The following is a 16,587-nucleotide window of genomic DNA, read 5'->3' on the forward strand; positions in this document are numbered from 1 at the left end:
AACTTTTATAGTAATGATTCCACATACAGAGTCATGAAACACTTTTTCTTTGTATTTATTTATTTACTTATTTATTATTATTATTTTTTAACATCTTTATTGGAGTATAATTGCTTTACAATGGTGTGTTAGTTTCTGCTTTATAACAAAGTGAATCAGTTATACATATACATATGTCCCCATACCTCTTCCCTCTCGCATCTCCCTCCCTCCCACCCTCCCTATCCCACCCCTCTAGGTGGTCACAAAGCACCAAGCTGATCTCCCTGTGCTATGCAGCTGCTTCCCACTAGCTATCTATTTTACGTTTGGTAGTGTATATATGTCCATGCCACTCTCTCACTTTGTCCCAGCTTACCCTTCCCCCTCCCCGTATCCTCAAGTCCATTCTCTAGTAGGTCTGCATCTTTATTCCCATCTTGCCCCTAGGTTCTTCATGACTTTTTTTTTTTTAAGATTCCATATATATGTGTGAGCATACGGTATTTGTTTTTCTCTTTCTGACTTACTTCACTCTGTATGACAGTCTCTAGGTCCATCCACCTCACTACAAATAACTCAGTTTCGTTCCTTTTTATGGCTGAGTAATATTCCATTGTATATATGTGCCACATCTTCTTTATCCATTCATCTGATGATGGACACTTTGGTTGCTTCCATGTCCTGGCTATTGTAAATAGAGCTGCAATGAACATTTTGGCACATGACTCCTTTTGAATTATGGTTTTCTCAGGGTATATGCCCAGTAGTGGGATTGCTGGGTCGTATGGTAGTTCTATTTGTAGTTTTTTAAGGAACGTCCACACTGTTCTCTATAGTGGCTGTATCAATTTACATTCCCACCAACAGTGCAAGAAGGTTCCCTCTTCTCCACACCCTCTCCAGCATTTATTGTTTGTAGATTTTTTGATGATGGCCATTCTGACCGGTATGCAATGATATCTCATTGTAGTTTTGATTTGCATTTCTCTAATGATTAATGATGTTGAGCATTATTTCATGTGTCTGTTGGCAATCTGTAAATCTTCTTTGGAGAAATGTCTATTTAGGTCTTCTGCCCATTTTTGGATTGGGTTGTTTGTTTTTTTCATATTGAGCTGCATGAGCTGCTTATAAATTTTGGAGATTAATCCTTTGTCAGTTGCTTCATTTGCAAATATTTTCTCCCATTCTGAGGGTTGTCTTTTCATCTTGTTTATGGTTTCCTTTGCTGTGCAAAAGCTTTGAAGTTTCATTAGGTCCCATTTGTTTATTTTTGTTTTTATTTCCATTCCTCTAGGAGGTGGGTCAAAAAGCATCTTGCTGTGATTTATGTCATAGAGTGTTCTGCCTATGTTTTCCTCTAAGAGTTTGATGGTGTCTGGCCTTACATTTAGGTCTTTAATCCATTTTGAGTTTATTTTTGTGTATGGTGTTAGGGAGTGTTCTAATTTCATTCTTTTACATGTAGCTTTCCAGTTTTCCCAGCACCACTTATTGAAGAGGCTGTCTTTTCTCCACTGTATATTCTTGCCTCCTTTATCAAAGATAAGGTGACCATATGTGCGTGGGTTTATCTCTGGGCTTTCTATCCTGTTTTATTGATCTATATTTCTGTTTCTGTGCTAGTACCATACTGTCTTGATTACTGTAGCTTTGTAGTATAGTCTGAAGTCAGGGAGCCTGATTCCTCCAGCTCCGTTTTTCTTTCTCAAGATTGCTTTGGCTATTCGGGGTCTTTTGTGTTTCCATACAAATTGTGAAATTTTTTGTTCTAGTTCTGTGAAAAATGCCAGTGGTAGTTTGATAGGGATTGCATTGAATCTGTAGATTGCTTTGGGTAGTAGAGTCATTTTCACAATGTTGATTCTTCCAATCCAAGAACATGGTATATCTCTCCATCTATTTGTATCATCTTTAATTTCTTTCATCAGTGTCTTATGATTTTCTGCATACAGGTCTTTTGTCTCCTTAGGTAGGTTTATTCCTAGATATTTTATTCTTTGTGTTGCAATGGTAAATGGGAGTGTTTTCTTAATTTCACTTTCAGATTTTTCATCATTAGTGTATAGGAATGCAAGAGAATTCTGTGCATTAATTTTGTATCCTGCTACTTTACCAAATTCATTGATTAGCTCTAGTAGTTTTCTGGTAGCATCTTTAGGACAGAGTCATGAAACACACTTTACATCTTCCAAGAACTTCCACACACTGCTTTGATTATTATAATCTTGAAGTGAACAGGGCAAACATCATTCTTCCCAGTTTACAATAAGAAAACTGGTACAAGATTTTGAATAACTTGCCTGCATACGTCTTCTTTCAGTAAGGGGCAGAGAGGAATGACACTCATCAAACTCCAAGGCAGACTGTGCCTGCCTCCCATATTTGTTTTACCAGAACACACATAGAAGAGTTCTGGCACACATCACATAATTTTTAAGATGGCAACTAGAAGCAAGGTTTGCAAGACATTTTTTGACATGGTAATATTTATTATTTCAACTCTAAGCTCAGACAGAGCCCATAAGGAATTTCTTATTTGGTTCAGCCAAATAATGGAAAAATGAGGGCTAATTTTCATTACTGACATACAGTGAACCAAAATGAATATTTTACATTTACTATTAAAGATCAAGGTGAGTTAGCTGTAGAATGAGAACTCTGAGTATGAAAATAACTTTGCCATCAAAAAGCCATCCAGATCAGGACTGTTACGGAAATGGACCAGCTTTAGGCACAGACAGCATTGGTGTAGAGGTCACAGCATTTAGCAAGGGCTATGGCACTGAACTCTTTATCTTCCCAGGGACCAGGAAAAGAAGGAGGGTTGGTTCCATTCAGAGAGGTACTGAAATGAAAAGCCAGAGAGATACATAGTGGGTCAGATAAAAACAATGCAACAAGATGTATCATTAAGTTCTACCAAGCAGGTGAAAACAAAAACAGAAACTTATTAATGAATCCAATCACAATGACCTAATATTGGGCTGGCCAAAATGTTCATTCGGTTTTTTCCATAAGATGGCTCTAGTAGCACTTAGTTGTCTTTAACTTCATTCGAAACAATTGTATTAGATTGTATTGTGACAGCTGTCATATCAGCATGCAATTAAAAAAAAGAACTTATCAAAATTGGTGAATTTTTGTGTAGCCATTTTAATATTGAAGATGGAAGAAAAAAGCAACATTTCAGCATATTATGCTTTATTATTTCTAGAAAGGTAAATGCAACTGAAATGCGAAAAAAAACGATTTGTGCAGTGTATGGAGAAGGTGCTGTGACTGATCAAACGTATCAAAAGTGGTTTGCGAAGTTCCATGCTGGAGATTTCTCGCTGGATGATGCGCCACGGTTGGGTAGACTAGTTGAAGTTGATAGTGATGAAATCGAGATATTGAGAACAATCAACGCTATACCACGCGGGAGATAGCTGACATACTCAAAATATCCGAATCAAGCGCTGAAAATCATTTGCCCCAGCTTGGTTATGTTAATTGCTTTGATGTTTGGGTTCCACATAAGTTAAGCGAAAAAAACCCTTCTTTACCATATTTCTGCATGCGATTCTCTAATTAAATGTAATGAAAACTTTCTGTTTTTAAAACAAATTGTGACAGGTGATGAAAAGTGGATACTGTACAGTAATGTGGAATGGAAGAGACTGTGGGGCAAGCGAAATGAACCACTACCAACCACATCAAAGGCTGGTCTTCATCCAAAGAAGGTGATGTTGTGTATATGGTGGGATTGGAAGGGAGTCCTGTATTATGAGCTCCTTCCGGAAAACCAAACAATTAATTGCAATAAGTACTGCTCCCAATTAGACCAATTGAAAGCAGCACTCGACGAAAAGCGTCCAGAATTAGTCAGCAGAAAATGCATAATCTTCCATTAGGGTACGGCAAGACCACATGTTTCTTTGATGACCAGGCAAAAACTGTTACAGCTTGGCTGGGAAGTTCTGATTCATCCGCCGTATTCACCAGACAATTGCACCTTTGGATTTCCATTCATTTCAGTCTTTACAAAATTCTCTTAATGGAAAAAATTTCAATTCCCTGGAAGACTATAAAAGGCACCTGGGACCGTTCTTTGCTCAAAAAGATTAAAAGTTTTGGGAATACGGAATTATGAAGCTGCCTGAAAAATGGCAGAAGGCAGTGGAACAAAACGGTGAATACGTTGTTCAAATAAAGTTCTTGGTGAAAATGGAAAATGTGTCTTTTATTTTTACTTCAAAACTGAAGGAACTTTTTGGCCAACCAATAAATAGGACAGAATTAAGCGTATTTTCTCATTCATGCCCAAGATAGTACTAGCAAGAAATCCTATACAATGTGTCTGCTTCTCTGTCCAGTTCATAACCATAGTCCTTTGAGGAATTGCCTGTCCAAACATCACTGAAGCAAGATTTATGCCTTGTAATGATTTAGAATTGAATTTATTCTAAATAGTGAGATGGTACTCCAAAGCCACATTCCTCTTGAGAAAGGAAAACAGCTCAGGCTTGGTGTGTATGTATATATGTATGTGTGTTTCAGTTTTATGGAGGTATAGTTGACAAACAAAATTGTAATATATAGAGAGTGTACAACGTGATGATTTGACATATGCATATACTGTGAAAGGATTGCCAACATTGAGTTAACACATCCACCACCTCACATATTTACTTTTTTTTTTTTTTTGGTGAGAACACTTAAGTTCTATTCTCTTAGCAAATCTCAATTATATAATACAGTATTATCAACTATAGCCACCATGTTATACATTAGGTCCTCAAACCTATTGATCTTATATCTGAAAGTTTGTACTATTATACCAGCTTCTCCCTATTCCCCTATTTCCCAGCCCTAGGCAACCACCATTCTATGAGTTCCTTTTTGTTGTTGTTTTTTTTTTTGGATTCTGCATATAAGTGAGACCATGCAGTATTTGCCTTTGTCTGGCTTATTTCACTTAGTTTAATTGTTCATCCACATTGTTGCAAATAGCAGGATTTCCTTCTTTTGTAAGGATGACTAACATTCCATTGTATACATACACAACATTTTCTTTATCCATTCATCTGCTAGTGGGCACATAGGTTGTTTGCATACCATGGCTACTGTTAATAATGCTGCAGTGAACATAGGAGTACAGATACTGACTTTGTTTCCTTTGGATATATACCCAGAAGTAAGATTGCTGGATCATATGGTAGTAGTTCTATTTTTAATTTCTTCAGGAACCTCCATAGTGACTGTACCATTTCCATTTCCACTAAGAGTGTGTAAAGGTTTCCTTTTCTGCAAATCGTTGCCAGCATTTGCTATCACTTGTCTTTTTTATGACAGCCATCCTAACAGGTGTAAGGTGATACCTCATTGAGGTTTTTATTTGTATTTCCTTGCTAGTTAGTGATATTGAGCACCTTTTCATGTACCTGTTGGTCATTTGGTTGAGTACTTTGGAAAAATGTCTATTCAAACCCTCTGCTCATTTTTAAATTGGATTACTTGGATTTTTTGCTATTGAGCTGTATAAGTTCCTTGTATATTTTGGATATTAATTCCTTACTGGATATATGGTTTGCAAATATTTTCTCCCATTCTGTAGGTTGACTTTTCTTTTTTTTTTTGACTTTTCATTTTGTTGATGGTTTCTTTTGCTGTGCAGAAGCTTTTTAGTTTGATGAAGTCCCAACTGTTTTTTGTTTTTTGCTTTTTAAAATTTTTATTATTTTTTGGCTGTGTTCGTTCTTCGTTGCTGTGCGCAGGCTTTCTCTAGCTGCAGCAAGCAGGGGCTACTCTTTGTTGTGGCGCATGGGCTTCTCACTGCGGTGGCTTCTCCTGCCGCGGAGCACGGGCTCTAGGCGCGCGGGCTTCAGTAGTTGCGACATGTGGGCTCAGTAGTTGTGGCTCGAGGGCTCTAGAGTGCAGGCTCAGTAGTTGTGGCTCACGGGCTTAGTTGCTCCACAGCATGTGGGATCTTCCTGGATCAGGGATCGAACCCATGTCCCCTGCATTGGCAGGAGGATTCTTAACCACTGTGCCACCAGAGAAGTCTCCCAATTGTTTATTTTTGTTTTTGTTGTCTTTGCTTTTGGTTTCAAGTCCAAAAAATTGTTGCCAAGACCAATGTCAAGGAGCTTACTCCCTAAATTTTCTTCAAGGATTTTCATGGTTTCAGGTCTTATGTTAAAGTCTTTAATCCGTTTTGAGTTGATTTTTGTATATGGTGTAAGACAGGAGTCCAGTTTCATTCTCCTACAGGTGGAAATACAGTTTTGCTAATACCATTTATTGAAAACACTACCCTTTCCCCCGTTGTATATTCTTGGCTCCTTTGTTGAAAACATGGGTTTATTTCTGGACTCTCTATTCTGTTTGATTGATCTGTGTGTTTATTTTTAAGTCAGTACCATACCGTTTTGATTACTACAGCTTTGTAATATAGTTCAAAATCAAGACGTGTGATGCCTTTAGCTTTGTTCTTCTTTCTCAAGATTGCTTTGGCTATTCAGGGTCTTTTGTGGTTCCATATGAATTTTAGAATTGTTTTTTCTATCTCTATGAAAAATGCCATTGGAATTTTAACAGGGATTGCATTGAATCCGTAGATCACCTTAGGTAGTATGAACACTTTAATAATATTCATTCTAATCCATAAACGTGGAGTATATTTCCATTTATTTATCCCTTCCACTTTTTCATCAATTTTTTTTATAGTTTTCAGTGTACAGATCTTTCCTCTCCTTGATTACATTTATTCCTAAGTATTTTATTCTTTTTGATGCTATTGTAAATGGGATTGTTTCATTAATTTCTCTTTCCAATAGTTCATTGTTATTGTATAGAAACACAAATGATTTTTGTATGTTTATTTTGTATCCTGCAACTTACTGAATTTGTTTATCAGTGCTAACAGTTTTTTGGTGGAGCCTTTAGGATTTTCTGTGTATAAGATCATGTCATCTGCAGACACAGACAGTTTTACTTCTTTTCTGATTTGGGTGCCTTTTATTTCTTTTTCTTGGCTAATTGCTCTGGCTATGATTTCCAATACTATGTTGATTAAAAGTGGTGAGTGTGGTAATTCTTGTCTTATTCCTGATCTTAGAGGAAAAGTGTTCAGCTTTTCACGATTCAGTATGATGTTAGCTGTGGGCTTGTCATATATGGCCTTTATTATGTTGAGATACATTCCTTCTACATCCAATTTGTTGAGAGTTTTATCATGTAAGGATGTTGAATTTTGTCAAATGCTTTTTCTGCATCTATTGAAATGATTATATGGTTTTTATCTTTCATTTTGTTACAGTGGTATATCACATTTATTGATTTGTGTATGTTGAGCCATCCTTGCATCCCAGGAATAAATCTCACTTGATCATGGTGTATGACCTTTTTAATGTACTGTTGAATTTGGTTTGCTAATTTTTGTTGAGGATTTTTGCATCTATGTTCATCAGGAATACTGGCCTGTAATTTTTTCTTATAGTGTCCCTGTCTGGCTTTGGCAACAGGTAATTCTGGCCTCATAAAATGAATTTGGAAGTGTTCACTCCTTTTATGTTTTTTTGAAAAGTTTGAGAAGATTGGTATTAATTATTCTTTAACTGTTTGGAAGAATTCACCAGTGAACCTGTCTAGTCCTGGGCTTTTTTTGTTGGGAGGTTTTTGATTACTGATTCAATCTCCTTACTAGTAATCATTCTGTTCAGATTTTCTATTTCTTCATGATTCAGTCTTAGTCAGTTGTATATTTCTAGGAATTTATCCATTTCTTCTATGTTATCTAATTTGTTGGGATATAATTTTCCATAGCAGTTTCTCAAAATCCTTAGTATTTCTGTGTTATTAATTGTAATACCTCCTTTTTCATTTCTTTGAGTCTCCTCTCTCTTCTTCTTAGCTTAGCTAAACATATGTCTATTTTGTCTGTCTTTTAAGACAAATGGCTCTTAGTTTCATTGAACTTTTCTGTTGTCTTTTTTTGTCTCTATTTCATTAGTTTCTGCTCTGATCTTTGTTATTTCCCTTCTTCTATAACTTTGGACTTAGTTTGTTTTTCTTTTTCTTGAGATGTTAAATTAGGTTGTTTGAGATCTTTCTTTTTTTCTTAATGTAGGTGTTTGTCACTATAAACTCCCCTCTTTGAACTGCTTTTGCTGCATCTCTTAAGTTTTGGTATATTGTGTTTCCATTTTCATTTGTCTCAAGATATTTTTTCAAGTTTTTTCCCCCAGTTTTATTGAGATATTATTGACATATAACATTGTATAAGGTGTACAATTTAATGACTTGATATAGGTATATATTGTGAGATGATTACCACAATAAGTTTAGTTAACATCCATCAACTCACACAGTTACAGATTTTTCCTGGTGGTGAGTAAAGATATTTTATTTCTCTTTTGATTTCATTTTTGACCCATTGTTCAGGAGCATGTTGTTCAATGTCCACATATATGTGAATTTACCAGGTTTTTTCTTGTTACTGATTTCTAGTCTCATACTATTGTGGTCAGAAAAGACATTTGATATAATTTCAGTCTTCTTAAATATATTAAGACTTGCTTTGTAGCCTAACATATAATCTATCAGATAATTTCCATGTGTACTTGAGAAGAATGTGTATTCTGCTGTTGTTGGATGGACTGTTCTGTAAATGTTGTCAGGTCCATCTGGTCTAACATGTAGTTTAAGTCCAATGTTTCCTTATTGATTTTCTGCCTGAATGATCTATCTGTTGTTGAAAGTGGAATGCTGAAGTCCTCTACAATTATTGTAGTCTCTTCAGATCTGTTAATATTTGCTTTATATATTTAGGTGCTCCATATTGGGTGCATAAAAATTTACAGTTATTACATCCTCTTGATGAATTGACCCCTTTATCACTATATAATGACCTTCTTTGTTTCTCATTACTGTTTTGGCTTAAATTCTATTTTGTCTGATATAAGTATAGCTACCTCTGCTTGTCTGAAAAACTCTCTCTCCTTCAATTCTGAAGGACAACTTTGCCAGGTAAAGCATTACCAAGCATTGGTTGGTAGTTTTTTTCTTTTTAATATATCATCCCACTTTTTTTCTGGACTGTAAGGTTTCTGCAGAAAAACCTGCTGATAGTCTTATGGGAGCTCCCTTGTATATAACAAGTTGCTTTTCTCTTGCTGCCTTTATCTATGCTTTGTTTGTCTTAGTTTTGACAGTTTAATTATAATGTGTCTCAGTGTGGGTCTCTTTAGTGTCCCAAAGCGGAGAATTGCAGCCAGCACCTAGATGCAGGCTGATTAGAAGTTGTACCCTCAGGCACCAGCTGGAAAGTATGCAGTCAAACCCCTTCCAGGGAAAGAGTGGGAGATGGACATTTTTGACTGCTTCCTCTATACTGAGCCTTGTGGGGCAGGCGGGGGGTGGTGGGGAGGTAGGCACAGTTCCGTCTTAAAAATTGGGGCACTAGATGTTCAGTCTAAACCCTTCACTGCTTAGGGATAAGCTTAGAGTTGGGAGTTCCCTTCCATTATATGGTGCTGTGCCAGGGGTGGGTTTTATGATGAGACTGTTTCTCAGTCTTTCCTACCCAATTCAATGTGGGTATTTTCTCAGTTGTAGGAGTCATTCAGCTAGTTTCTGGATTTTGCTTAGAGGGAATTACTCCATGTATAGCTGTACATTTGGTGCATCCATAGGAAGAGGGAAATTTAAGCCTCCTTTGTTGTTATCTTGGTCTGGAGTCACTCCAAATATATTTAGCATGAATGAATTGGACAAAAACATTATCTCTTTCAGATTCTAGATACTAATGATGCTTAGTATGTGACTTTAGGCAAAAAGTCAGTTTCCGTTTTGAAGGCAGAAATGACCAGGAAAGAGTATTCTACTAATTTTTTAGTGAAGTTCAGTGATGTAAAGACAACTCATCATTAAACACAAATTAGCAATTTTCACTTCACCCATTTACTTTAGACTATGCTTACAATGACATCCATTGAACTTCCCCAAGAACATAGGAGTCATAACTATGCCAGACCAATGATCTATCCAGTTTATAATTCATCTTTAATAGTACAGCAAAAGGATTATTTTTTCAGAGGATGTTGGTTGCTTTCTCTGGTGAAAACCTCCAAACACAGGAGGGTAATGTCTGTTAACTTGCCATAGTAACCTGTTAAGGAGCTGGTACCCAAACATCTACCTATATACTGAACAGATCATTTACTTAATGACAACTTCCAAATCTATCTCCAGTTCTTTTTTCTCTCCTGAACTTCAGACCCAAGTTGGTTTGTGAGTTGCTTAACATGATGGTCCCACAGGTACCTCCAAGTCAACATATCCACCTGAATTAAGCCATAATCTCTCCCCTTTACTCTCATTCCTGGAACTAGTCCTCTTCCTGTCAGTGAATGAATGGCATCCCTCAGACCCACTTACCCAAGCCGGAAAGGGTACAGTCATCCTTATCCTGCCCTTCACTTCAATAACCAATCCTATTGATTCTCCTTGTTCTAGTGCATCTTCATTCTCACAACTACTTAGTATCAGCTCTCATCATCTCTTACTTGGGAGTATTACAGCAATGTGTTTATTGATCTCCCTGACATCCAAATGGCTACCAGCATGATCTTTTGAAAAAACATACCAGTGTTAAGAATTCTATAAGTCAAAGTCTAAATTCCTTATCATTTCATACAAGGCCTCATAAGATCTTTCAGCCTCATCTCTCAGAACTCTCTTCATTCACCCATATATCACTACTAATACACACATCTTTTGCTTTTGAAGCACCAAACATTCTAGTTCCTCAAATCTTTCATTTTGTGTGTCCTGTAAATAGTTCTTTCAGCTTAATGATATACTCTCTTTTTTTTCAACTGACTTCTTTCAGTATTTTTTCTTTATCTTTGATTTTCTATAATTTCAAAATATGCTTAAGTATAGTCTTCTTGGCATTTATGCTGCTCGGTGTTCTCTGAGCTTCCTGGATCTGTGGTTTGGTGTCTGACACTAATTTGGAGAAATTCTCAGTCATAATTGTTTCAAATATTTCTTCTGTTCTTCTCTTGGTATTCACATTATGTGTATGTTACACGTTTTGTATTTGTCCCACAATCCTTGGATGCTCTATTCTGGTTTTTTTTTTTTTTCAGTCTTTGTTCTCTTTCCTTTTCAGTTTTGAAGACTTCTATTGATATATCTTCAAGCTAGGAGTTCTTTCCTCAGATGTGTTTAGTCTACTAGTAAGCCATCAAAGACATTCTTTATTTCTGTTACAGTATTTTTTGATCTGTAGCATTTCTTTTTGGTTCTTTCTTGGGATTCCTATATCTCTGTACTTACATTGCCCATCTGTTCTTGCTTGCTGTCTACTTTATCCATTAGAGCCCTTAGCACATAAATCATAGTTGCTTGAAATTCCCACTCTGATAAATCGAAATCTTTGCCATGTCTGGTTTTGATGCTTGCTCTATCTCCTCAAATTGTGTTTTTTGCCCTTTAGCGGGCCTTGTACTTTCTTCTTGATAACTGGACATGATGTACCCAAAAAAGGAACTGCTGTAAATAGGCCTTAGTAATGTGGTGGTGAGGTGTGGGGGAGGGGAAGCATTCTGTAGTCCTATGATTAGGTCTCAGGCTTTTAGCGAGCCTGTGCCTCTGCACTGCGAACTTCACAAGTGTTTCTCAGTTTTTCCTCCCCCTTTAAGGGGGATGGGATGGCTAGAGTGAGCTTTAGTTGGGTATTTCCCTTTTTCCAGGTCAGGTAGGCTCTGATACTACCCCAGCTTTTTAGGCTCTGGTTAACTAGTTTCTCCTGAGAGCAGGCCTTGTTTAAAAAAACAGAGTGCTCTGGTGTATTTCAAAATGGCTCCTTTTCCCCTCCCCCTGCCAGAAGAATGAGGGGGTTTTTGCCTGATATTTACTGTGAGGACTTGGTCTAGCTCCTGGAGGTAAAACTCCCCAAAGTGTAGGGTTGCCCCCTATAACTGGGTCCCCCCGGAGTTTTTAACATCCAGACCTGTCCTCACTGAGGCTCCAGCAATTAGTTTCAGGTTTTCCTGCCCCAGCACAGGATTCTGTGGCAGTTTCCGCTCATGAGTCTGCTCCAGTAAGCTATGTGTTTGCCTGTCTGTCTCTCCAGTCTTCAGGTCAGCAGTTTGCCCTGTGTCTCTTACAGATCCAAGAAGAGTTATTGATTTTTCAGACTGTTCAGTTTTTTTTTCTTGTTGTTAGGATGGAGTGGTGACTTCTGAGCTCCTTACATGCAGAATCAGAAAACTATTCTAATAATATCCCAGAAATTGGTAAACAAGTTCATTTTTACACTATCCGAATGCATCATGATTTTATCAATTCAACTTTATCCACTCTCAGTCTTCATTTCTGTCTGAAGAAGGCTATAAGTTTTTAGCCACTTAGGACCATTGCCATGTCTTCACCTACAACTTATCTATGTTCCAATTACAATAAATACATCACTTCTGATCAGGGAAACCACCCTCCCTTACTTCCCCTCACCCTCCACTTCTCAGTGCCCCATCAATACAGGTAAAATCTGTCACTTGTCCATGCTAGACCTAATAGTGAGTATGCATCTAATAAGAGAAAAAAACGGAGATCTAGACCACCGCAAATACCTGTCTCCCTTCTTATACGCTCTATTCAGCATCCGTGTGATTACCCTCAAGACCTTGCTTCTCCCCACTCCCAGAAGATTCCTGAGTGGAGGAGAGCATAAAGGAGAAGGGGTCAGGGATCCCAGTGCTCACTCACCTCCGAAAGAGCTCTCTGCAGCACACATAGATCTCATAGGTTCAATTGGTGAAACTTGTGTTTAGGAAGGAGACACAGTCAGTTTCAGCTCCCCTGGGGACATAGAGGATTCCTGGGTAAAGGAGACAGAGATGCTAAGGGGAAGATTTTACACATGTTCCTTAAGGCTCTTAATTCTTTGGGTATAAATTGAGAACACTGTAGATTTGGTGCCTTTTCTATGCATATGTGAGATGGAGAGTTAAAACAATATTCTGAGACTAAGCTGAGACACTTACCTGCCACACAGGCGCTGATAAGGGATACACAGGCCCCTGTGAAGAGGGCACTGACCACAACCTTGGACAAGTCACTCTTCCGGTGGGGTACCATTGATGCTGCGGACAACACAACAAAATAATTCAATCTCTTCCCCACAAGGCAATTAGGCATACCCCATGAAACCCCATTAGAAGAATGCTGAGGATCAAAATGCAGCAGATGAATAGCATTCTTACCACCAACCACCAGAGGCTGGACAGTGGTACCCTAAGAAGTGTGTATATTCATTAGTTCTATGGGGTCACTAACTTAGACATTCCCCAGGTCAAGGATTGTGTGAAGGATTGTGTGAAGTGTGTGAACCACTAACTATTTAGTGGTTTTGTGAACATTCCCAAGATATATCTGAATTAAGCAAAGCCCTGGGTTGCTCCAGACAGGTGCAAATGCCTTGGGTGTTCACTAACTGAAATCTGCATTCTTAACCTGGACAGAATTAGATGGGCTATTTTGTGCCAGAGAAATAAGGAGGGCAACATTCACCTAAGCCTTAGTCACATGATGCATATCCCACTACTGGATGACAAGCTCACAATCAGACTGTAATCAGGCATCAGAATTAGAATACAGGGACTTCCCTGGTGGCGCAGTGGTTAAGAATCCGCCTGCCAATATAGGGGACACGGGTTCGAGCCCTGGTCCGGGAAGATCCCACATGTCGCGGAGCAACTAAGCCTGTGCACCACAACTACTGAACCTGCGCTCTAGAGCCCGGGAGCCACAACTACTGAAGCCCGGGCGCCTACAGCCCATGCTCCGCAACAAAGAGAAGCCACCAAAAGGAGAACCCCGTGCACCACAACGAAGAGTAGCCCCCGCTCACTGCAACTAGGGAAAGCCCATGTGCGGCAACGAAGACCCAACACAGCCAAAAATAAATAAATAAATATTTTTTTAAAAAGAATTAGAATACAGACAAGTGTTTAACAGAAGGGAAAAAGATAAACTGAAAGGAAATTGTTTCACCTTTAAATTGTTCGATCAGCTACCAAGTAAATCAACTTAATGATTCTAGCCCAGAATATGAGTGCCATAAAAAATGGACACACTGAGCTGTATTTTTCTTACACTTTATTTCTCACTTGGATCTTCCAAACTCTTGGAATCCCCTGCCTTCAAGGACAATTCCATTTTCCTCATATTGTTTCCTCCAGCCATCACCATTCAGCAAGATTTTCAGCAATCTAATTGTATCTATGTATGCTTCACATACTCACTCCTCCCACACCTGGTGACCTGTAGCTTTTAATCCAACACTTCACACCACTTGCTCTAATTATCTATCTGCCTTATGTGTCTGCTGCTTTTATTTGGCCTTTGATTCCTTGTGCAATGCCTAATTCTGTGAAGTCAACTGGTGAGCAGCATAATTTCTGAAAGTACCTTCACTACTGAATAAAAAACAAAATACCTTTACTTATATATGCACTATGTCCATTTAATGGCAAAATAAAAATAATATCATTATAGTCTTCCTCATAGGGAAAATAAAAATAAAATTGGTCTTTTGGGCTTCCATTTGAAAGGGAAAAAAATGACAGAAGTTGAGATTGCAAACCCAGCCTGGGCTTCATGCATAGCCAGGTAGCATGATTACCTTAACTCCAAATTAACTGCCACCTGAGAGGCCCATTTCACATCAGCATCTCTATCTGGTCTCAACTCATACTGAAGCACCAGGACTGCCCACTACAGATGCTGGGAACTGGCTGGCATATTGGGTAGCTGGGAAAATGAATTAACTCACTCAAGCCTCCCAGTGTGATTCCTATGGAACTAAGATTGGCAAATCCACAGAGTGAAAATGTTGTAATGATTTCAGCTCTCACCTAGGGAAAACAAAAATAAATAAGTAAACTCAGTCCTATGTGCACAGTCGTATAATCATGATAGACGTTCCAGAGTACTTAGAACCCCCAATCTTGTGTGTGCTACTCTAAGGAATATGGAAAGGATGCTCAGAAAATAATCGCTTCATGAGTTATTATAGGGATAATGATATGGAACCACCATGGCCTCTTTACCCAATGCTCTTCTTGTTGAAGCCTATGAATTAGGAGAAGGCCTAGGAATGAGGATGATTGAGAGAAAAGAGAGGGAGAGAAAAAAGGAGCTCAGTTTATAGCAATTTAAACTTATAAATGAAGAAGGAGACCTTAGACTATCAGAAATAGTATCCTCCTTGGACTGCCCCAACTGTAAAGGCTCAGTAATTACACTCTAGAGAGAAGCTGGGTCAGAGTGTAGGGGACTAGCGCACAGACCTCAGGGCAGCTCAGGCACCGAAGCCAAGCATACTGTTACCCTTGCTTTGTGGTCAGGCCTGGGATCCTGGAAAGGGATCTGTGCGTGTTAAACTTTAGTGTAACACTTTTTGTCTGCCTGGACTGTTTATGCTTTTCTAGATTGTCACTTACAGAAATCCACTGTTTCTCGCCTCCAATCCACTCTTCCACTCCAGAGAGACGTTTGTTTTTGTACTGAGACAGTTGCTGATAGGCCACAAACTCATTCGTGAAGAACTTGATCCCCACCATCTCAGCCACCATCGGACAGTCTGCCCACTCGACACCCATCATGAAAACCACGGGCCTTAGGATATAGGAGCAGATGACCTGGGTGAGAGAAAGAGACAGTCAGGAGACAAAGACTTCTCTGGAGCCTTGACTCAGTCTCCTCTACCCTTCTCCTCTCCACGCTCCCTCACTGCACTGTGGGTCAGGAGGACATGCACAATTCAAGGACTACTTAAACACACCCTAGAGGGACAGCCCAACAAATGGAATCCTTTACCTGAAAAGTGAGCCCCTGTATGTCTACCAGTTCCCCTAGCCAGGAGAGGGCAGCATTGATGAAGGCCAACACGGCCAAAAAGGCAATCAGGTTGGCTGCTATGTTAGCAGCAAGGCCTATGGCATCTGTGGCTCCATTGCTGGCAGCTTCCAGAACACTCTTCTCCTTCCTGTGGTTATTGGGCATAGGGGAAGAATACGGTGTCTAGAGTAATCTCGGCTCCTCAGAGAAGAGCTGTCCCAGTGTCCCAGCAGTGCAGGAGTGCAACAGGAGAGTGCAAGAACAGCTTGAAGGGTGATGGGGGTTCCTAGTGACCCTTTTTGTGGAAATTACACTGAAGCAGTATCAGATTTAATCGCCATGAAATGGTACTGACACAAAGGACAGAGGATAATGGCATGCAGAAGAGAGAGGCAGGTGGGAGGGTTAAACAAAAGAAAAAAATCAACATGATTATCTAAAGGCAGAGGTAGACAAGAGGGGATATGGAATCATATTATTTCTTCTCCAGAAGACTTGAAGCCTCTGCCACCATAACACCACTCTTGACTCTGCACCTGACCTCACCATCTCCCAAATTATATGCCTCATTGGACTCACCCACAGGGCAATTTTACCCCCTCCTTATTCTTGAACTTGGACTCCTCCACTTCTGGATATACCAGCTTTGACAAAGCAAGAGCAGAAGGGGCAGCCATCACAGAGGCAGAAATCAAGGATGACGCGTCAATC

The 16,587-nt window shown here is 39.0% G+C and overlaps 1 protein-coding gene across 2 annotated transcripts in view; it reads right to left on the reverse strand.

Moving 5' to 3' along the window:
* Positions 1-2,079: 2,079 nt before the first annotated feature.
* SLC28A2 (solute carrier family 28 member 2) overlaps positions 2,080-16,587 on the reverse strand; it is an 82,028-nt gene continuing 67,520 nt past the window's right edge. Inside the window, exons 14-20 of one of the 2 annotated variants that reach the window (XR_005018594.1) lie at positions 16,456-16,586; positions 15,856-16,024; positions 15,480-15,677; positions 14,810-14,891; positions 13,020-13,118; positions 12,742-12,834; positions 2,080-2,830 (exon numbers count right to left, since the gene is read on the reverse strand). Coding sequence is in view for 1 of the 2 variants with exons in the window: in XM_036841688.1 (XP_036697583.1) it covers positions 12,783-12,853; positions 13,020-13,118; positions 14,810-14,891; positions 15,480-15,677; positions 15,856-16,024; positions 16,456-16,586 (750 nt within the window). In the remaining variant the exon portion in view is untranslated. Of the gene's footprint in view, positions 2,831-12,741; positions 12,854-13,019; positions 13,119-14,809; positions 14,892-15,479; positions 15,678-15,855; positions 16,025-16,455; position 16,587 lie in introns of both variants that reach the window. The other variant, XM_036841688.1, reaches the window with a different exon arrangement.

This window comes from Balaenoptera musculus, chromosome 2, assembly GCF_009873245.2.
Source record: "Balaenoptera musculus isolate JJ_BM4_2016_0621 chromosome 2, mBalMus1.pri.v3, whole genome shotgun sequence".
NCBI lineage: Eukaryota > Metazoa > Chordata > Mammalia > Artiodactyla > Balaenopteridae > Balaenoptera > Balaenoptera musculus.